The 22118-nt window shown below is 44.7% G+C and overlaps 1 protein-coding gene across 5 annotated transcripts in view; it reads left to right on the top strand.

Moving 5' to 3' along the window:
- ppp1r12a (protein phosphatase 1, regulatory subunit 12A) overlaps nucleotides 1-22118 on the top strand; it is a 48244-nt gene that overhangs the window by 7398 nt on the left and 18728 nt on the right. For all 5 annotated transcript variants that reach the window (XM_018755987.2, XM_018755986.2, XM_018755991.2 and 2 more), the window contains exons 2-9: nucleotides 9307-9437; nucleotides 15039-15157; nucleotides 18979-19138; nucleotides 20027-20171; nucleotides 20281-20355; nucleotides 20555-20640; nucleotides 20865-21025; nucleotides 21336-21463. In XM_018755987.2, coding sequence (XP_018611503.1) covers nucleotides 9307-9437; nucleotides 15039-15157; nucleotides 18979-19138; nucleotides 20027-20171; nucleotides 20281-20355; nucleotides 20555-20640; nucleotides 20865-21025; nucleotides 21336-21463 — 1005 coding nt within the window. The remainder of the gene's footprint in view (nucleotides 1-9306; nucleotides 9438-15038; nucleotides 15158-18978; nucleotides 19139-20026; nucleotides 20172-20280; nucleotides 20356-20554; nucleotides 20641-20864; nucleotides 21026-21335; nucleotides 21464-22118) is intronic.

Genomic DNA, 22118 nt, shown 5'->3' with positions numbered 1-22118 from the left:
GAATTGCAGAGAAACCAGTGGCTTTTGGTTTAACTACTCTGCAGAATGTCTTAACTACAAAGGCTTTTTTTTTTTTTAAAGATCTGTTTTTAAGGTGTTTGCTTTTATTGGAAAATGAGGCGTGTCTCATTGGGTGAATAAAGCTGTTATTTAATATTAGGAGTTGAATTGGGGGACGGAAGGATTTTCAGGCAAAGACAAGCAGGAAGCGTGTGTTTATTTTCCCTCATTTCCTTGCGAAGGCTGCGCCAGCGAGCTGCGCTTCGTCTGTTCCTCGAACTGCCCTTTATCTGCCTGTCCTCTCTGGACCCCACCCAGCGGCCCGTTTCATTTTCAGGCACTACCTTAAAAGCCCACAGTTTAAAAACCTAAAAACGAACAGGCGCGGTGTCTTTCTTCCAAGCGGCCCGGCAGGCAGCTGGAGAAGAATCCATGGTGGCCCAATGCTGATGGCGAAAAAGTTGCCATTGGTTGGGACCTCGACACGGTTGTGCGTGTGCGTGCCCAGTTCACAGTAAGCACATACATGTGGCTAAAATTCTATGTAGTTGGGAGCAGGTTCAACATGCCAGGTTTCCATACCTCCAGATGACTGCAGGGTCTCTGCTCATCACATGTAATATGTTAATTTGTTTCATCATCCACTGTCAAGTAGGAGACGGCGTATCTGCTCTTCAGCCCTTCGGAGGCTGGATGAAAATAACGTTAGGTGTCGTCCCCCTCCCTTCAACTGCTGCATCTTTTTCTGTTGCTGAGCAGGAGGCGTGTCCGTGTGGTCTTCCTGTGTGCAGGGAGGACATGCGACGATGCTGAGTAACTGTTTGACCTCTGTTTGTGTATGTGCTCATAGCACCTGCTTTCCTTCAACCCTAGGGGGTAAGCTTTGCATGTAAACTCTGCCAGCTCTGCACTGCTGGAGGTGTTCTGGCTGTTGAGGGTAATCCAAACAGAAATGTATAGTTGTCCAAGCTGCTCGGTCCCCATCCTTCCGCCCAGTCCTGGTTTTTCCATGGGAATCCTAGCGCCATATATGGACAGAACTTGCAACATGTTGACACTGGGGGCTCCATGTGGGGCCCTTTCTACACAAGGCCACCTAGTGGGAGGATCTCCTGATGATGGTACCCGCTGAACCACCTTAACGCTAACCAACCCAGCAGCACAAATTCGTGCCCTCCGAGCCTGTCGAAAGGAATTCCTTTTCTGGAAACACTTGTGCGGTGCTGCATGGCTGATACTGGGCTGCGACTTGTGGGTTGTTTCTGTGCGTTGACCCAAAACTGTGCCTGAAGGATTACTTATCTGGGAACTTGTCCCCTGGCATGCCGGATGAGGGTCGCGCAGTCTGCCGGCTGAGGCTGGGAGCTAGAGGAGGGGCCACGGGTGGTCTTGGAGTCTTCCCCCCCATCAGCCACGCTTGATCTGGCAGAAATTTGCCTTCCAACTACAGATGTGAAGCTCCTGTTACTGAGCACACGGTGCGCTGGTGTGCTCAGTCATACAGTTACACTTACTGCTGACTCACAACCATTAGCAATATCCTTTTCATATTACTTTTCAATGCCAGGCCTGTGATAAGTTCTGTTTGGGTTTCTCTGCCAGCTGTTAGGATTCTGAAACCATGATTACCCTTCCCTTTTGTGTTGACAGTGCTTTTAGTTTAGTGAGACCAATAGACAGGTGCATTGTGACTTTTAGTGAAATGCTTGGTTTACCCACAGTTCTTAAGTCTTGCAGCAGAACAGATTCCCTGGATCTTGCAGCGGTTGCATCGTGCTGCTGCTGCAAGCGCCTTGTTGGCAAACCAATCTTGTATATATTTGTGAGCATTTCCTTGTTTAACGGTGGGCTGAGTGTGTTCAGCATCTCTCTGTGGTTGTTTTTCTGTTCGGCAAGGAAGATGGTAAAATGGAAAGCGAGACTCTCCCGATTTTTGCATTTCAGAGACGAAGCGGGCTGCCCCTCACCCCGCCCCATCTGTACCATGTTCATGGGCAAAGTTGTTTGCAACTCGGCACATAAATGCAAGTCGTGCTACGCCCAGGCCCCCCCCCGCAACGCCTGCGGAAAAGGAAATGAATGGAACAAGTGCTCTGGTTAGCAGTCTGCTCACAGCGATGGCGTCAGATGAGGAGATGCACGCTGCTCTCTCCGTGCTGTAATGGGATCTGGCTTGTCGTCTTTGCAGTGCGATCTGTGCTGGTTTGAAACGCAGCAAGCGGAGGTTGTCATTTAGAGTGTGTTTCGTCGTGTTTGCGGTCCTCTTTGTCCGCAGCATTGACTGCTCCTTCCTTGATCTTTGAACAGAATAAGGCTTTCTGGTTCCCTTTAGTTCATGATGCCATAGATTATGGTTTTGATTAGATTTTGTTTTGTTTATCGTCTGATGCTTATCAAGTTTTACTTCACATGATTTTAAAAATCACGTGGAGCTGGATAGTTTGTGCTTTGCTGTAAAACTACAGACTTTAATCACTGTTATACCTGCTGCCCTATGGTAATCTTGTCCAATTCTTGTGAATTACCTTCTGACAACACCGCAAAACCTAAACTTAGGCCCTAACTTGGGACTAATTATTTCCTCTGTAGTAAACGGATTACTGTTGGCTTGTTACAAACTGACATAAATTACGTCCTTTCTCTCATACTACTCTTTAGAAATCTTTAATGCTCTCACTGTGCCCTTCATTGGAAAAAAATTCCCCCCCCCTCCATATTTTATGTGGTTAAGGATCTGGGATTTTGACCAGAAGCCTACATGTCTTGAGATGCTTTTAACTACATAAAATTAGTAGTAATACTCAACTGCACCCCCCCCCCCTCCCCCCTTTTTTTTTTTTTTCTCTTTGTTTCTAGTGGGAAGGTTACTAAGTGTTGTATCTCAATGTAGAATCTTCATTAAAAAGCTGTCACTGCACTTTAGGTCTTTGAAGCCTGCTGCTGGCAATAGCTGTCACAGAGGGCAGCTCTGTGTGGGCATCCGTTCCTTTTTAAGGTGTGATTTTTTTTTTTTTTTTTTTGGTAGACTGTACGGGACACGTAGTCATTCGGTAACAGAGGTGTTTCCAGAAAGCTGCAGGTCCTCGGAGATCGCCCATCGTGATGAGTTTTGCTGAACTTGGACAGGAATGTGGCTTGATGCTATGGAGGATAATGCGTTGAGGGCAGAGCTTTTACCAGCTTCCTCGCTCTTCTTTCAAAGATGGTTCGGTGCCTTTTAAAGAATGGAAAAGCGTTCAGCCCCTTTTCTAGCTACATGCTGGGATTTTAAACATGCCAGAGCAACTGCTTCTTTATGCAGTTTGCAGTCTTTTTTTTTTTTTTTTTTTTTTTGATGTGCGCTGTCCGTCACATGAGCGGAGTTGTAATGATCTTTATAATTAATGTAAGCTGTCTCCGTGCCCTTGTTTCCATGTGTGGTGGTGATTCAGAATGCAGCATGGCCTCGCTCATGTGTCATCCCTGTTGACTCATTCCACCGATTAGTGGGAGGGTGGAAGTGAGATGCTTCAGGTTGCTCTGTTGTGGCCAGACCTCCTTCGTACAGTTGTTTCTGACACTTCTTCATATACCCAAGCTTGTGTATGGTGTTGAGCTGTACTGCTGAAGGTACCGTAGCAGCATTAAAGTGTGCAGTCAGACCACAATGCAGGCTCTCCTCAGAGGTGCAACCCCTCTTTGCTCACACCATCGAGGTGTATCAAGAGTAGCTCGTAGTTATTGTACGTACTCTCTGAGTAGAGCACTAAGCTGTATAAATGTAGATTTATTTTTGACTGTGCATGTGTATTCGTCCCCCCATGGCTCATTTGACAGCTGATCCTCTTCTGTATGCTCAGGGGAACATCGGAATGGCACCGCTGTGATGACAGATGTGTTGTCCAAGCAGTGCCCCTTTTCTCTTGTCACTCACTCGTTCTCTTGTTGAATGTGTTCAGCCTTTCATATCGCATTTTGGGGCTGGTTTCGTGTTCCTGTTGGGAGTAATCCCAGAGACCTCCCCTCTCCTAGGTGTTGAGCGAAGACTCCCTGCCCCAACCCCACTGGGGATCTGTTCTGCTCATGGATGTTCGTCGTTCGATGATTCTCCTCTCGCAGACATTTGGATGACCTCACTCCTTACTAGAAAGTCTCCTTTTATTAGGTTGGGTTCCTCACAAAGCCCTCACCAGCCTGCACAATGGTCCAGTTTTTTTTTTTTTTTTTTTTTAAAGCTGTTTTTAACAGGGATGCTCTGGTCGTAACTTCTTTTTTTGGGTGTGCTCTGAGCAAAGATTTAGACGCTGGCTTAAATGTTTCTTCCCCCCTTCTGTCCTCACTTCTCTTTGGTAGACACTTCATGGCTGTGACTAAAGGAGGGAGACGTTGAATGGAATAAAATGATTTTGTCGTTCTGAGTCTGTTCGGTATTTCTCGATTCCAGTGGAGCCCTCATTTGAATGCGTTTGCATGGCCCAGAACTTTTCTTTTAAAATGTGGTCTCAGTTTTACTCGTTGGATCCTCTTTGTTGTACTGTCCAAGATAGCGTTTTACGCATGGCTAGTAAGATGTTTTGGTGATGGCATACAGGACAGGAACTGTTGGAATGAATCTGTTTTGCGTGGGTGGTGTTCCTGCTGATGTTCAGGAATGTGGCTTTCATTCCCATTCCTTCCTATGACCTGAATGCGAGCTCCTCTGCGGCACGCATCCGTGCTTTACCAACCAAGCCGAATGCATGGCTTGAGTCAGTGCTCAAGTCATCGGAGGTTGGCGGTTTGCTGTGGATACAGGTCATCTGCGCTGTTGGCCCCATGGGCTGTCGGGGCACATTTTGCTTCCTGTGGTGCTCACGGTGACTTTGGAAGGCTTTCGGGGCAGTTCCTGCTATGTTCATTCCAGCATCATGCTGACCAGTTGGCCCCCAGTCTCCTGCTACACTTGTTTTGTTGACTGCATGTCCTTTTTATTGACTTGTGCACATACTTTGACTGCGCTGCTGCTTTCCAGATGGTGGGATGATATACAGCTGGGTAACTTAGAGCAATTTAGAGTAAGTACCCTGATCAAGTGGATGACAGAGTAGCAGGAGGTGAGATTCAAACCTGGGTCTGTCAAATGGAAGGTGGCATCTTGAAAAAGTAGTCTCCATGCTGCCCATAATATTAACATTGTACAAATCAAAAACAATGCGAGTAAAGTCTTACTGGTAACATCTTAGCCATCACTGGGAGGTACTAGGGTAAGGCTGATGCCAGCAGATGCATTTGGCACTTTGCAAAATGAATGGGCTCCAGTGCAGTTGTCTGTAAGAGTCAAGATCTCTGCACAGCTGAGCTGGAGGTGTTCGCCAAAGTGGAGAGAAGAGTTTCTGCATGCTAAAGCTGTGATAGTTCTCGTAGTTTGCAGTGGGAGGTTTTGGGAACTGAGCTGCTGTGAAGCGTATGAGCGCACAAATATCGTTTAATGTTCGTTAAATTGATTTTCAATGGTTAGCATTAATCAGTTATGATTCAGGACCCATTACTAAACACCTACGGTGAATGATGAAGAAAGCAGGTTATCCGTTTTGTGCCGAGCTTGTTTTCCTAGCACGCTTCCACAAAAGGCTCCTTCCTCTCACCTCTGTGCATTGGGCCCCCCAGGGTGTGCTTGAGGGCTGCTTGCAGACCCATGTTTAGTTGGCCTCACTGCATCCCCCCCCCCCTCCATGTGGTGGCTGTCTAGGATGTAGGTCCTGCTGTCAGCACTGTTCTCTGCACTCATTAAGGTTGCACCAGGCCATATAGGAATTCCTCACCTACCTCTGGGACTCGTCATAACTAGCTGGCGTGGAATTTTACAGGGCAAATTGCACGTGTGAGTTTACGTCACATGTTATGTCTGCCTTTCAATCGAGGCTTGAGGTCAGTCATTTTAAAGGATACACTTGTACTCTGAGATGTATGTTGCTTTGGAGGAAAGCATCTGCTGAATGAATAAATGCTATGTAAATGTTATGGTGGCAGAAGTGCAACTGTGTAGACTGAGTGCTAGTGTTTTAAATGTTCAAGTTCCGAGTTTTTTTTTTTTTTTTTTTTTTGAAGATCCAAGCATTTTCCCCTTCATTTTTGATTGTATTTTCTTGTCTGTTTTCACAAATTAGTTTGTTGCCAAGCAAACGTGACCTGTGTTTGAGACCAGCTAATAGCTGGCAGTAAAAAGCACCCAAATAGTCTGGCATTAAACTGCTTTCCAAAGTGTTTACAGATAACATAAGGTGGTCCTTACTGTTGGTAACATTGCATGTGTTTCATGCATGAATCGGCAATGCAGATGTTCCCCACTGTGTCGAATCATTTTAAATTGGTTTTAAGGTTTTTTTTTTTTTTTTTTTTTTTTTTTTTTTTTTTTAATTCAATTCTATGTTTTCATGTTTCCAGGTATGCTAACTAGGTTTAGAAGACAATAGAAAGTCAGAACACAGTAAACACTATGGAGTAATATAGTACTGCATCCAGGGGGAATGTTCTTTTCAGTTGTGCAGCTGAAATAATCTTTCAGTTTATTGTTTCTCTCTTAAGAATTCTTTTAATGTTCTCTACATTTACCGCAGTTTCGTGTAGAGTATTGCGACCTGACCGTTTACGATGAAAAGACGGTGACGTAGTATTCCACAAGAGTTGTGTTTCAGAGTTGATCACAGTTGTTCCTGGAAAGCTCTGAGGGAAAACCTGCTTTTACCCTGTAAGGGTTTTTTATTTTACATGGAATACTTAGTGGACTTAATTGTTTATGTCTAGTCTCCAACCCATATCCTGGAGATGGACAGGGTATACAGCCTTTTGTTCACTGGTTGGTCATATATGAATGGTGCTTTTTAGCAGTTACAGTATTATGCTCATGAAAAAATAAGGATTGTTATTTACTTTCTGCTGAATAAGTTCAGAGGGGGTGCGGTGGCGCAGCGGGTTTGGCCGGGTCCTGCTCTCCGACAGGTCTGGGGTTTGAGTCCTGCTTGGGGTGCCTTGCGACGGACTGACGTCCCGTCCCGGGTGTGTCCCCTCCCCCTTCAGCCTTGCGCCCTGTGTTGCCGGGTTAGGCTCCAGCTCTCCGTGACCCCGCTCGGGACAGGTGGCTTCAGCAAGTGTGAGTCCGAATAAGTTCGTGTTCAGATGTCTAACAAATTTATAAAAAAAAAAAAAAAACTTGGACAAAAGCCTGATTCCTGTCTATTCAGCGTAGGGTAGATGACCATTAATCTAAATGAGAGAGAGAGAGAGAGAGAGAGAGAGAGGCACATTTCTTTGACGGCTCCTCAGGACTGGACAAACAGGTTTACACGAAATGCGTCATTGGCCTCTGAGGTATCGCTACCCCTCCCCCCAATACATTCATACTGTTCTTTTTAATCAGAGGCATGTCTGTAAAATTGCGGGAGTCCAACACATTCCCGTGTGTCCCCGTGTCAGGGCTGGGATATGTCCCCTGTTCTTCACGTGCTGCTGGTCTTATGTTTCAGCGGCATCACCAAAGCCTGCAAGATGCAAGTGTGGCAAGATCACCCGACTCGCTGCCTTGTGTGCGGTTCCTCTCTGCCCCATCGCTACATTACCAGCTAAGGCCCTTGATGTGGCCAGCAGCTCTTATACTTGTCAGTCATCAGCGATGAAGGCTGTGAACAGATGACTGTAGTTAGGTGCTTTTAAAATGGAGCTGCGGCCCTTGATTTCACACCAAAGATGTCACGGTGTTTCTGCTCTGTTCCCTTGCTTCTGCACACTAATAATGTTATATTGACTTTCTTTCGTTTAGCAGACGCCTTTCTCCAAAGTTACCTACAGCATAGGAAGAGTAAAGTGCATTTCACCACAGAGCTTCAGATGCTGATGTGTGATTATTGAAGGGCAGTCAACTTGTCTGATACCACTTTTAGGTGTAGGATTAATAGGAAATTCATAGCTGTTTGTGGTAGATGGTGTGATGGAAGTCAATGGAGCAGAAGGGAGCTCGTGAGAGAAGTGGGTGTTAAAGACGTTTTGAGACTTCTCGAATGTAGAAGGGATTTAGCAACTCTGAGGGACACTGGGGGCGGGTCATTCCACCATGTTTTAGCCCAAAAAAATGAGAATTGAATTTCAGTTTTGGACCTTGTGTATGTGACCAGCAAGCAGCCAGAGTTGGAGGCGAGCTTTTACCCATTTGCAAGTGGCTTGGTAAGACCTTGCATCCTGCAGCTGTGTGAGATCTTGAGGTCCAGATGCACCTTTAGTATCTGGCAAGCTTCTGCATATAGAATTATAGCTGCACTTTATCACAGCATTTCTCTGAATCACATCTGCTACTCTTGTGGTTGTTGCCTCCAAGAACTTGGTGCAGCTTTCATCCACCTTGTGAAAAGGTGTGCCTTCCTGAAGTTCTGTAGGTACTAGAATCTCTGACTATAGCCTCTGGCAGAAGATCTGCAAGTGTTGATCCAAATCGCTTTCTGTCACGTTTGTGTGCCTGGATTACTTCTCCCAGTCTGATCTATGGTGGGGTGCCTCTAGTCAGCCTATTCCTCGAGCTGTCACAGCATTCATTTGTTCTTCTCTCTTGCTTGTGGATGCTGGTCTCTCATTTGTTATTAAAATGAAGACTGTTAGCGTTACTTGGGTTTAGTTCATTTGCAGCTATGTAGTTTCAGGTTTAGTTTTTTTTGCCAATTTTAAACATTCATAATGACTTATGAATTGCATCATTAAATATTTAATCAACAATGATATCAAAATATTTTTCTTTGGAATTCCAGAGCTGTAATACACACTGAACTCATTTTCTTGAAGGAACTTTTTTTTTTTCTTTTAACAGCTCCAAAATTACATAGATCTTCTTAGACTGCTGACTGCTCAAGTTATATAAGTAATGAATGACATTAGCAAGTGTTAATTAAATTGGGCTGAGATACTTGACCCATCTGTGTTTTCCAAGCTGAAAGGTATCTACTTGCGCGATTATCGGATGATCCTTTTCGAGGTGAGCTGCGGTGAAAATGCAGTGACCTCTAGGATAACAGCTGAATGCACTGCATTGTCTGACTACTGTACTTTGCTCACGGTGAAAAGTGTTCTTTCAGGAATCCTCTTCCCGCTAAGGGAGCGGGAGCAATCAGTCAGGTCGTAGCTCGCCCTTCGTGTGCTGGCCGCCGCTCAGAGCACATCTGCTTGCTTGCATAGCCATGACTCGAAGAGGGGGGAGCGGGGTTCAATGAGTTCACTTGTATGTAAGACTAGACCTGAAAAACAGACCACTGAGAATGTCATCACATCATAGTGTCTGACCAGCTTTTCTCCTTTCCGTTCTTGCAGGCATGCATAGATGATAACCTGGACATGGTGATCTTCCTGGTGGAGCACGGGGCCTGCGTCAACCAGCCTGACAATGAGGGCTGGATCCCCCTTCATGCTGCTGCCTCTTGTGGCTACTTAGACATTGCTGAGTAAGTGTGTGGGGGTTTCTCTGTGTCTTTAGATCTTGTTGAGTTGCCTACAAGCTTTTTGCTGCCATTTCTTATACACATCTTACAGTACACCTGTATACGCCATCTGTGATGTAACCTGAGCTCACCGGGTGTTTCGGGTATTTCAACATCACGCTTTCCCAGGTGACATAATGAGGTTTCGTCAGACCCCGGAGTGCACCCAGGTTGCACTGCTTTGAACCTACAGCTCAGCTCTTCTGATTTACACGTTACCGAGGCTGTGGAGAGCAGTCTTTATGGACTTCCTGCAATGACTCCCAGTGATATCCAGCACACGACTTGCATGTTTTCATTTCTTAAAAGCCACCTAGTGTTAAGTTACCTTGAACTATTTTATCTAATTATACAGCTGGGTAATTTGGGGTGAGTTCCTTTCTCAAGGGTATTTCAACTAGATGTGGTTATTTAAACCCCTGCTCTCTGGGTCCAAAGACAGCAGGCCTAACTGATGGATACACATCTTTCCTTCCAACCTTTCGAGTGGAACAGCTTCACATGTTCCTCATACTTCATCTTCCTCTCATTGGCCTCTTCTATATGTTTTTCCTCATGGGACTGTAAGCGCAAACAACATGACTTCTCTAGAAACTTCAGTCTACAGAATGCTATCTAGGTTTTGTTACGGCTCTATGATGGGGAGCGGAAATCATCTAGTTTTTCTCTCCAAATTGACTGTTGACCATCACCTGCCAGTCAGGAACCCTGAACTGTTTTTGGGTGCTGATTCTATTCTTTTGTCCTCCCTAAGTTCTTGGCCTTTCTTGCCACAGATAGCTAGTTTTTCATGGAGGGTGTGGCTGTTAATCCTCATAGGACACATGGCATTTCCTTGATGTTCCTCTCAGAAGAAACCCAGACTGAGCTCTTTAAGGCTAACTATTTTCCTGAAGCTGTTTCCACTTATTCTTCTTCTTTGTACAAGCGCTTTAAAGACAAATGCATACAAAGTCAAGTCATCCTCTGGATCTTGGGTCAAAGAGCCACAATGTCACATTCCGGACAGTGTCAGGTGCTAGTTAGGAGCGCTTCTGCTTTGGTTCTGGACCACAGAGTTGCTGGTGAGAATTTAAGATCTGTGTTCCAGCTGGGATTGTTTGGCACTTTTTGTAACATGTGAATTTGAGGTATATATCTGCACCAGGAGGGATTCCTGAAGAATAAGCAGTGTGTTTAACTTTTGTCAGATGCTGGTCCAGAATTGAAATCTGATTTGTTCAGATTGTGACTACCCAAAATCTTAGTGACACAGTCCTTTGAGTTTCAGGTTGTGACTGATGATATAGGTATTGCATTAAGTCTTGTAGGTATTTTGTACTGGTAAGTATTCCTCCAACCTTGCATTTTTATATTTTTTGAGCATAATTGTGACATCACAGTGGTGTAAGATAGGTGGTGCTGGTGCTTCACAGCTCCTGGGCTGTGGGTTTGAATCCAGCTCAGTCTTTGTGAACTTTACATGTGCTCCTTGTGTTCATGTAGGTTTCTTCCATATATGTTAGTGTAAATAAATCATCTGCATTTCAGTGTGAAATGAGAAGAATGTACACACAAGCATCTTGAGCTAAATGGCTTGTGTGTTGTTGCCAGGAATAGCAGAACCAAGTGCATGTTGAGGCTTGGGGAACCACATCTTGTACTGAGGAAGGAGAGGCCTGACCGCCCTTTACCCCCCCCCCCCGCCATAGCAGTTCAATGTAGAAAATGCCATCAAGGCACAGAAATGTCACTTCCTGTCTGTTTCCTTTTCCTTGTTTTCATTGTGATAAAGTATACATAAAAGTATGGTATATGAATAGAACAAGGGAAGAAATGTGTGAATATGTAGTTCAAAGGAGAAAAAGAATAGATTGTTTGTTTGGTCCTCCAGCCTTATGAGAGCTTTGTTTGGCCCTCACTACTATGTTGGTCCTTGGTGACTTCAGTAGTTGCTCACTTGTCTGGGGGTCAGTGGGACCCCTGGTCCTCGCTGGCGAGTGAGGTTTGAGTGTGTTGCTCTGGAGTCTGGGCTGCATGATGTACACCTAACTTGTGGGCCATTCTGAAATCTCTACATCTTTTGTAGACAGCCAGGGTGGCATGCTGGGAAGAACCCTTGACGCTGCAGCCACGGGCTCAATTCCCATGTCGGTGCCTTGTGTTTTTAAATGTACTTTTGCTTAATCCAGTTTAAGTACAGCTAGGCTCGGTTACACGGCTACCTGGTTTGGCTTCATAACCCCGTATGCGCCCTATCTGAGATTTTGCTCTGTCAGGCCTCCTGTGCTTTTCGCCTCCTGTGCTTTTCACCTCCTCAAGTTCCTTCTGCATGGTTGGACAGTGGCCTCCTGGTTGGGTTCCAGGAACCTATGGCAGTCAGTGTTTTTGCAGCTGAAATTGGCACGTTGATATGAAGTTATGTCCTTTTGGTGTTCTTTGTTTAACCTTATGAGGCACAATGGAAAGAGTATTTATAGAAAAGGGCATACAGACATCAGAGACCCTCGCTGCTGACGTTTATATCGAGACAGCTTTGAGCAGCTCCCCGCTCTCATTGTTCCACTTACCAAAGTGGGCTGTGCCCTTGTTTCCAGCATCACGTTGTTTTTTTGAGCTGATAATCTCAACTTCGAATCTTTGTCTGCTGGGGCCATTGCAACGCTGTCAAAAGTCATGTATTCATTTATTACACGCAGTTGTGTCATTGGTATCTGACTACACAGTGTGAAATTATGCAATCCTGAATGACTTGCTTTGTCCCTATTACCAGTCAGTGTTTGTGTCCAAGAAGCAACACCTTCAAGGCGCATTCGGTGGTTTGCCATGCGTTGAACAGGGGGTGGTGGACGGGCTGATCTCGTATTTCTCTAGGCGGCACAGTCCTAGGGTCACAGGCCTGGCATTAGAAAGTAATATGAAAAGGATATTGCTAATGGTTTTGTGAGTCAGCAGTCAGTGCAGCTGTATGACGGAGCACACCATCGCACCGTGCGCTCGGTAACAGGAGCTTCACATCTGCAGTAAGAAGGAGAGATTTTGCCAGATCAAGTGTGGGCAGCACGGTGGCACAGCGAGTAGCGCTGCTGTCTGACAACGCCTAGGTGGTGCAAGAGGATGTGGGTTCGATCCCCGCTCGGTCTGTGCGGAGTTTGCATGTTCTCCCCGTTTCTCCATGGGTTTCCTCCCACAGTCCAAAGATGTGCTGTTAAGGTTCCCCCATAATATGAGTAACGCAGCGAGAGTGTGTTCCGCTGATGTATGGATGAGTGACCCAGTGTAAATAGTGTATCCAGCAGTGTAAGTTACCTTGGTGAATAAGGTGTGTGTGCGTGTGTGTGGGGCTAATAACGCTACAGAGTTCATTTACATACATTTAGCAGATGCTCTTCTCCAGGAAGAGCATCTGCTAAATGTATGTAAATGTAATGTATATTTGTTTTTTGGTTTATTTAGCTGACACTTTTCTCTAAAGTGACTTACCCAATTATACAGCTGGATGTTGACTGTATCAATTCAGTGCGAGTACTTCGATTAAGCTGGAGGTGGGATCCAAACCCGGGTTCTTTGTGTGTAAGGCGGTGGCTCTAACCATTGCACCCCCTGTTGCCTCAATATTAAAGTAACAAAAGGCTTATTTTATTATGTTTATTTCTCTTGGATTTTTAGCACAGTTCATGGTTTTATAAGTATCACATTTAAACATCTGGACTTTCACTTGGGTAATTGTGTGAATCTGGAAGATGTGACTTCAGACACTTAAGCTGGCTTGTTTGGGGGGGGGGGGGTGTCCCCCCCCCCCCTTTTTTTTTTTTTTTTTTTTTTTTTTTTTTTTAAAGGTCAGTTAAATGGAAAGGTTGGTTGCTCTTGTATGCAAACAGATTACACTTGACAGTTTATGCGGGGCAATGTGGTTGACAGTATTTTATTTGTGGGACATCTTTCCACCCTTCCATTTTTCAGTTTGACTGATAAAGCAATAAAATTGTGTACAAAATATTTTTACTACCGGCTTCCTCCAAAAAAAAAAAAAAAAAAAAAGTTGTAGCTATGTGTGTAAGCCTTATTGATTTAAATAGGCCTGTGTAAGAATGAGTCAAATGTGACAGCAACCTCCCTTACCTCTAACAGTTAATTACGAAATAAGTTGGGCCAGCACAGTGGTGCAGTGGGTAGCACTGGTACCCTTACAGTACCTTGACTGTGATTGGACCTGAGTTTGGTCACATCTCAGTTTTGTGTGGGTTTTCTTCAGGTGCTCCTGTTTTTCCCCCCCCCCCCCCACAGTCCAACTTGTGTTTCAGGAGAATTGGTGACTCTAAATTCCTGCGTGTGTGTATGAGAGTGACTATTACGTTGTTCTTCTGTATTATTGGGTTAATGATTTAGTGTAATGAAGTGTATCTAATATTATAAGCTATTTCGGACAGAGGTGTCGGCTAAGTACAATTTTTAATGTAATCTACTAAGCCGAGCGCACAGCCATGGTCCTTCCCTTGGATAGTCCGTGTGGTGTGTGTCATGGAACAGTCCTCCTTGTTCTGTGAGAATGGCTGTTGGCAGTTTGCTCTTGGAGGGATGTGGCACTCAGGAAACTGGCAAGTGATGGAGGTAACGTAATGGAGAAAGAGCTCAGTGAAGCAGCCAGCTAGTTAATTGCAAGCTGGTTAGTTCTTGATCGTCTGCTTCTAGCCAGATGTCATCCGAGAACATGGCTCTGAGTTTGTTTTTTATATCCCTTTCGGTAGTTTGAGATGCTGTACTCCTTTAATGAGCCGATTAGACTTAATAGGCACTTCATAGTGTTAGGGTTGTTAAGTGTGAAGAAAATCATTTAGTTTCTCTACCTCGACATATAGGGCCAGAAACAATGTACTGATTTGGGCCATCACTATTTAACAGGAAGATCCTGGGTTCAAATCCCACTTCTTGCTATACTGTCCTTGATCAAGGTACCCTGAATTACTTTGCTAGGCATTCCCTGCTGTGGAAGTGGGTAACTTATGTGAACAGAATGGTGGCACAGCAAGTAGCGCTGCTGTCTCACAGCACCTGGGTGGTGTGAGAGGATGTGGGTTCAATCCCCACTTGGTTTGTGTGGAGTTCGCACGTTCTCACCGTGTCCGTACGGGTTTCCTCCCACAGTTCAGACGTGCTGAGTGACACAGTGCGTTTCACAGATATACGGATGAGTGACCCATTGTAAGTAGTGTATCTAGCAGTGCGAGTCCCCTTGGTGAATAATGTGTGTGGGCTGATCCACTGAACACTATGCAGAGTTATCAGTTAAGTCACTTTGGAGAAATGCATCTGCTAAATGAAGTAATGTAAACTTAAATGTAAATCACTCTAAAGCTGCTTGTTACACAAACCTAGAATTTTATGTTGGACTAGGCAAAGGTGTTAACTACGTAACTGTTAATGTTTTGTCCCTTGGTTACATTGTGGTAATGGCTTCCGAAATAAGTGCCCCAGGGATAAGTGGTATTTGACACAGCAGACGGGGATGGTTTTAACTTGTGAATTGTGCCATCAATGTCGGCCTTTTTCCAAGCGTGCTGCTAAGTATGTTGTGTACTCCTGCAGGTACTTGATCAGCCAAGGTGCCAACGTGGGGGTGGTTAACAGTGAGGGGGAGACACCTTTGGACATCGCAGAGGAAGAGGCGATGGAAGAACTCCTGCAGAACGAGATCAATCGCCAAGGTGCAGAGAAACGGCTCCTGGTCCCAACTGCGCAACCAGTACTAAAGTCTGTCAAGCGCTTTGTCCGAAATCAGTGATGCCACTGTTATGTAATGATTAACTGCTTGCATATTTATGAATTTCTGCTCCTGAAGGATTTATTATATTTTAATGGAAAATACAAGAACAGAATATCCACGATTTTTGATGAAGAAACAAGTGTGGAGTCTTTGCGATGAAGGCTCATAGACGGAACAAAGGGTTCTGCATTTGACAATACGTGCACCTCTCCCATTGCTGTGGAGAAGACCTGCTTTGACATATCTTGCTTCATCTGTAGTGTTCTCTGGCATAAGATCTCTTTACACACACACACACACACACACACACACACACTCCTTAGCAGCATATACTTCGGAGCTCTGCTCCAGCACAGGGATGATGCTTACTTGGTGTCTCCCTGCGAATCTGTTATCATGGACAGAACCAGGTTCATAGTGAGACCGCTGTCTTTGTGCTTCCTCCGTACCCTGCAAAACGGCTGCGGGCACTGGACCTGGTAGGGGCGACCCACACCTGATCTCATACAGTACCTCAGTCCCAAAGGGCCTCATTCACAAAATGAATTTAGCTGTCATAATCTGTAGGCTGGTGTTAACAGCTTATACTTCTTTAATGCTCTTTAGAGAACTCCAACGCTTAGCTTGTCCTCAGAGATGCCAGACCTCATCTGTAAGTTTTCTAACTCCGCACTGTCACTGTTATAAAGTTACCTTTGTCTTGTGCCGTATGATACATCAGTGGGGAGTACCATGGCCAGATAGAGCTACATTTACCTGATGGATGAAAATATACATTAAAAAATGAAGGCTGTGGTATGACGGCTGTTAAGTCAAGTACAAGTTCTGGGTTGTACTACTTCTAGATTTGTTTATATTTGTACAGTGGTGCAGCAGGTAACCCTGCTCCCATATAGATTCTTGCTGTGTGTTTGGGCACCAGTTTGAATCCATCTCAGGCTGTCTGGAGTTTGCCTGAGTTCCTTTCAGGTTCTCTGGTTTCCTATCATTGTTGAACAACGTGTTCCAAGTATATTGGTGATCCTGAGTTTCCTGTAGCGTATGAGTGAATGTATGTGTGATAGCTTTTCAGTGGAATTGCGTTTCATTCAGTGCGTACCCCAGAGTAGTCCCCTTTTACCCTGTGTTTCAAGGATTGTCTCTGGAGCACCATGGCCAAGCAATAACAGTGAGCAAATTGTTAGGAAAAGCAGAATCAGGATGTGAAATGTATGATTTCTGTAACACTGTGTCGTAATTTCTCAGTTACCGATCCTTCATATTGTACCTCGAACTGATTGGCCGAAAGGAGGACACGCGGTGGATTCGGAAGGTCTGCTTTCCATGCTCTCTCTCCCCACTGCAGCTTTGTGTCCTGCGAAGACCCTGTGAGCGTGAAGGTTTGCCTTGTCACGCTAATGTCATGGGTCACTTGAGTGTTTGTCAGCCAGTGGTTTCTGGCAGCTGCGATAAGACGCGTCCCTCCTGTCTCTCATTAAAAGCCTCTGATGTATTCCAGTTGAGGTTTGGACCATGCTGTAGGTCCGCTTGTGTACTTGATCAGACTGTTATGTAATGCCATACATATAATTGGTTAAGAATGTCTTTATTGTACTGATGTATTTTGAAAACGAGGAGTCTTTCACTTTGTAAAGATGTAAAGTGTTTTGTTTTTTTTCCTCCTCCTCCCCTTCCCCCTTTGAAATCCTGCCACACTTTCTTCCAGGCTGCTGTTATGGACTCTTAGAGAGGTCTTGAGCAATTTGTCTTTCTGCTTTTTATTGCTTGAACACACTGTCCAAACCTTGGTAGGGCACTTCTGTTAAGCTTGTTTACTTTGCTCACCTTACTTTGAGGCTTTTCTTTGCACAGGCAAAGTTACGGGAATCTTTAATGTGTGGGAATTAAAGAACCCATTTTTATGCCGCTTTTCCTTCTTTTGCAGGTTGGGTTTTTGTTAATTGATCTTGGTGCATATGGAAACATATTAAATTCTTTTTACCATTTACACCGGTGGCTGCAGAAACTAGCAAAGCAGAGTAAGGGCTTAACTAGGATGTCGGGGACTTTCGAACTGCAAGAACCAAGGGCTGGGCTTACTTCAGCACCCTGCTGCATAGTTCTTCTCTGCTGTTCTTCTTGCCCCCCTTCACTCCCTGTGGGTCCTCTGAGCGAACCCTGTGAGTCAACTCACCCATACGTTGCTTGTCAAAACTATTTTGTTTTAATTTCTTAGAGGGAAAATAGGCAGAAGTGGAAAAAGCAGCACGAAATGTCATTGGAATGGCTGCCAAATTCATTTGATAGCCATTAAATTATGGACCATAAGGCTAAATCTGCAAAGTACCGATGGTAGAGGGAACTTAAATTGCATGTATTCCGTAATAGAGGCGTGTTTCTCCAAGCGTTTTCTCCCTAGTTCTTGGCTTTTTTGATAAATGGTTGCTCTTCCATTTGGCTGAACCTGCAGCCATGACTGGCTCTTTTTCAACCATGGCATAGCTCCCTCTGCTCTGTCACAACCTGAGTTCCACAGTGCAGTGCTTTACCTTCGTATATACTTCGAGGTCAGCTCAGGCTTTCAGTGAGGTGTTGTCATCTGCTTCTTTCAGGAGGAATTCGACTTACCGTGTCTGGTCCGTGTTCTCGGAGGCTATTGTCTGCAGAGCAGCGTATTTCCACTGCTTGATGTGACCGTCTTGAAACCACAGTTTCTCCAGACTCCATTGTACACGCTGTACTTGAACTATTATGTGTAGTATGTGCTTTGACATTTTGAATGCAAGTCAAAAAAAAAAAAAAAATTTTACTCTGTTCTTGATATTTTCTCCACCTTCTTTCCCTGGTGTAGTTTTCTCTTACCTTGATTTACAGATAACTTTGGGTGTTTCTAGGGAAAATTGTTTCCAACCAGCAAAAATAATTTAAGCTGTATTGTTGATCCCATATTACTGATTAAATTATTCTCTTGGAACACCTTGGTAGTTTCATTGCTGTGAGTGCTTGTATTTATCCTGTATCTTAAACTCGGCTTTTAGTAGAACGATATAGAACACATAGAAATGGATTATAACTTTGTACATCAAATGATGTATAAATATTATGGGTGTTCAAATATTTTCTTGCACGTTTGTCATTGTGTGTCATCGCCATTAGTTCTTTATCAAATCCCATTATAAGTCATTCTTTGACTGCCCAAGAGCTATATAATAATAATAATAATAATAATAATAATAATAATATACATACAAGTTTTATTACATGGTTACCAAAAACATACCATTTACTGTGCTTTTCAGTAAAGTCAAGGCTAAAGTTTGTTTGTCTGCCAGCCAGCAAAAAGAATACATGGATGCTTCAGTTTTGTTTTCATCTTCATCTCTAGTGTGCCATTTATGCGTGTCATAAATGAAGTGTATGGGGTAAACTGAGAAGCCAGGCATCTTCCACAAGCAGCACACCTATCCTACATGTGACCATGTGGTGAGGCAGCAAGTATTGGGAGGAAGTGTGAGACTGATTATATTCCACATAGCAGCAGACAGCAAATTTCAGATGTCTGAAAGCAGTGAAGTACTTGTGGTGTGGCTGTGTGCAGTTATACAGTCTTTGTGTAACTGTATCTCGACAGGAAATGGTATGGCTTCTTGCCTATAATGAGAGGTTATACTGATCTTTCCTCAGTTTGTCATCCAGTTCTTTGCGTGTGGTCCGGTTAATCTGGTTTTGCCGTGTGTAAGGGGTGGGTTGGCTGCGTGCGCTCACACCTGCGCTCTCCCCCAGGGGTGGACATTGAGACGGCACGGAAAGAGGAGGAGCGGATCATGCTGAGGGATGCGCGCCAGTGGCTCAACAGTGGCCACATTGCCGACACGCGGCACGCCAAGTCCGGGGGCACTGCGCTGCACGTGGCTGCTGCCAAGGGCTACACTGAGGTTTTGAAGTGAGTTCTCCCTCCCTTGCTGCCAACTGGCCGCCTTTTGCTAACCTGCAGATTCCCCCCCAATACTATAGTGATCATTTTGGTGTGAGGTGTAGAAGAACTGCAAAAACATTATTGCAAGTCGTCCTTTTTTTTTTTTTTTTTTTTTTAAAATACTCTCCTCTTTACATTTGTTTTACACTCTTCTCCAATGTGACTTGCAGTGTTAAGGTACCTTAATACAGCTGACTAATTTTTACTGCAGGAATTCTGGGTAAGTACCTTATTCAAGGGTACTACAGTAGGAAGTAGGATTCAAACCTAGGTCCTTTGAGTGCAAGACAAGAACTCTGCCACGTTGGTTGGGCTGTTCAGTGGTTCTCTGGTGCAGACTGACTCCATGTATGTTTCCACTGGACTCCCTAGCCCATCTGTTCCTGGGAGAGCAGCCAAAGAGCCATCGATACTCATTCCCTGCTTTACAGGGAGTAAGCAGCATCGATGGATGACGGCAGTGAGGCTGCTGCGTGATAGGACTTGAGGCATTATGGAACAGACTAATGCACATTACTCCTTCTTCCATAAACAAATGGGCAGTGTAATGTCTTCATGTACCGTATTTCTACAAGACTTATTACCCTGCTTGTGCTTTTATGCATGGATCTCTGGGTTCATGCATGTGTCTGCTTGGTTTTGTGTGTTGGTTTTTATGTTACGGAGTGTGTAGGGTACATCCACGGAACGCTGACAGCTGCCAAGTTGAGCACACATGCTACAGATGACCCATGCCAATAAAGGTTACAGGCCTTGGCAAACACTGGAGATGTGGACTGTGGCCAGAAATGTGACACAACCAGATTTGCTAAATCGCCTCACGCTGTTCTGCTCCGGCTTCCCCTTTCCACCTAGGCTTTTAATCCAGGCAGGATATGATGTCAATGTCAAAGATTACGACGGCTGGACGCCACTCCATGCTGCTGCACACTGGGGGAAGGAGGAGGCCTGTCGCATGCTGGTCGAGAGTCTGTGCGACATGGACGCGGTTAATAAAGTGGTACGCCTGTGTTGCCTTTTACTGTCCCTCTTTGCATAAACCGTACCGTTAATTGCTTCTCAATTTCTTGTAATGTTTTTATGGCATGGTATGTTACTTTTCATTTCAGGGCCAGACAGCCTTTGATGTAGCAGACGAAGATGTCCTTGGGTATCTAGAAGAATTGCAAAAGAAGCAGACTCTGGTGAGATTATCTGCCTGGAGTCATTTTAGTAGCTATACAAATAAAGACATCCTTCGTTTTGACTACAGGTGCCCTGATGTCCAAAGAGGAATTTTCCATTGTTATTAGATGCTGGATCTGAAAGCATTAAAGCAACCCCAAAATGTTCACTCAGGTGATCTTTGGTTTGAATACCGTGGTGAATGCTTGTATTTTTCAGCTCCTTAGTGAAAAGCGGGAGAAGAAGTCACCTTTGATCGAGACCACAACTAAAGTGGACAACAATCAGCCACTGAAGCCACTCAAGTAAGCATCTTGGTCCTGAGGCGCATGTTGATCTTTTCAGAAGAGATGATTCATAGGAGAGAGAATTGCCTGTGAAAGCCCTTAAGGTTAAGTGCAAAAGCAGTATGCCAGTGCTCTTTGTTGCTTTTTGTCGTGCTGTGACTATAGTGCTTTTGTTGTACCTTAACACCCTTAACCTAGATGGGTCTGAAACGGCCTCCATGCCTCTGTGTTCCTCCCCACAGCAAAGAGACATTGTTGCTGGAGCCGGAGAAAACCGTGCCCCGAATTGAGTCCCTGGAGCCAGAAAAGGCAGACGATGGTGAACAGGAGGGAAAGAAGGATGAGTCTAGCTGCTCGAGCGAGGAGGAAGAGGAGGAAGACTCAGAATCTGAAGCAGAAGCAGGTTTGTGCTGCTGATTATGTTTGTCCCAAAACAAACCAAACCTAGTCAATTTTTTGACAGAATCTGTATGGAAACATCCTGTGTGGGCAGGCTGAACAGAAATGCTGTAAATATAACTGTGTAAATGGCCTTTAAATGGTCTTTGGTCATTTCTTAAATTCTAGAAAGCATGACACCCAATTAGAATACATTGTAACATTTGCTTTAGGTAATGTACCAGTTTATCTGTAAAGGTCACTAAATTTACACAATCTGCAGTTTAATACTTAAAATGAAACTGCTGCTTATTTTGATTCCTGTTTGTTCCCAGACAAAAGTAAACCCCCCACTACTGTGCACAACACAAACAGCAATGCCCCAGTTGCACCCCCAAGTGTGACAGTGTCGTCCCCAACAAGCCCCACCAACCAGGTGGTGCCCACCTCGCCAGTCAAAAAGGTACGGCCATGAGTCCCCCCCTTCCCATTTATCTGCATATCAGCTGCCGTGCTGGAGACCCCAATAAGTCTTTGCAAGTTCTAGTTCCACAAATTCTCTTGGATTGGGGAAAACAATATGTGCCTGGGCAAAAATACCAGTCTTAAATCAACAAGGTTACGTTTAAGGCTCTGATGCGCATCTAAATAAACGGAAAAGCGAAGGTACACAATGATCAGGCAACAGTTGCTGGGCTGCGGTCATGCTGAGTGCGAGACCTTGTTTGGTTGGCACCTGGGTGGAAGGGGGGTGGAAATGGGGCCCCCTTTGCCCCATTTTCTGCGCCGCTGCTGCTCCCTGCAGGATGGAGAGGGCTGTGCATGCAGTGGGAGCCCATATTCCTTTGACTGCAGTAACACTCTTCTGTAGTTGGTACTATTGCTATCTCTGGTGTTGGCACATCAGTCTGCAGTGTAGGATGGCAGAACATCTGATCACATGCAAAAAAAAAAAAAGCCTTATTCATAGCCAAAAAGGATCCCTAAAAATTTGCTGCTGTGAATGTTTGCGAGTTCTGTTTCATGTGACCTGTTTTACAATAGTTCCTGTTTTGGCAACTTTATTTTTAAATCTCTTTTCACCATGGACTGTAGTGTGATGTGAAGAGGTTAGCTAG

Source organism: Scleropages formosus, chromosome 24, assembly GCF_900964775.1.
Source record: "Scleropages formosus chromosome 24, fSclFor1.1, whole genome shotgun sequence".
Lineage (NCBI taxonomy): Eukaryota > Metazoa > Chordata > Actinopteri > Osteoglossiformes > Osteoglossidae > Scleropages > Scleropages formosus.
This window is presented reverse-complemented; position numbering and strand designations above follow the sequence as displayed.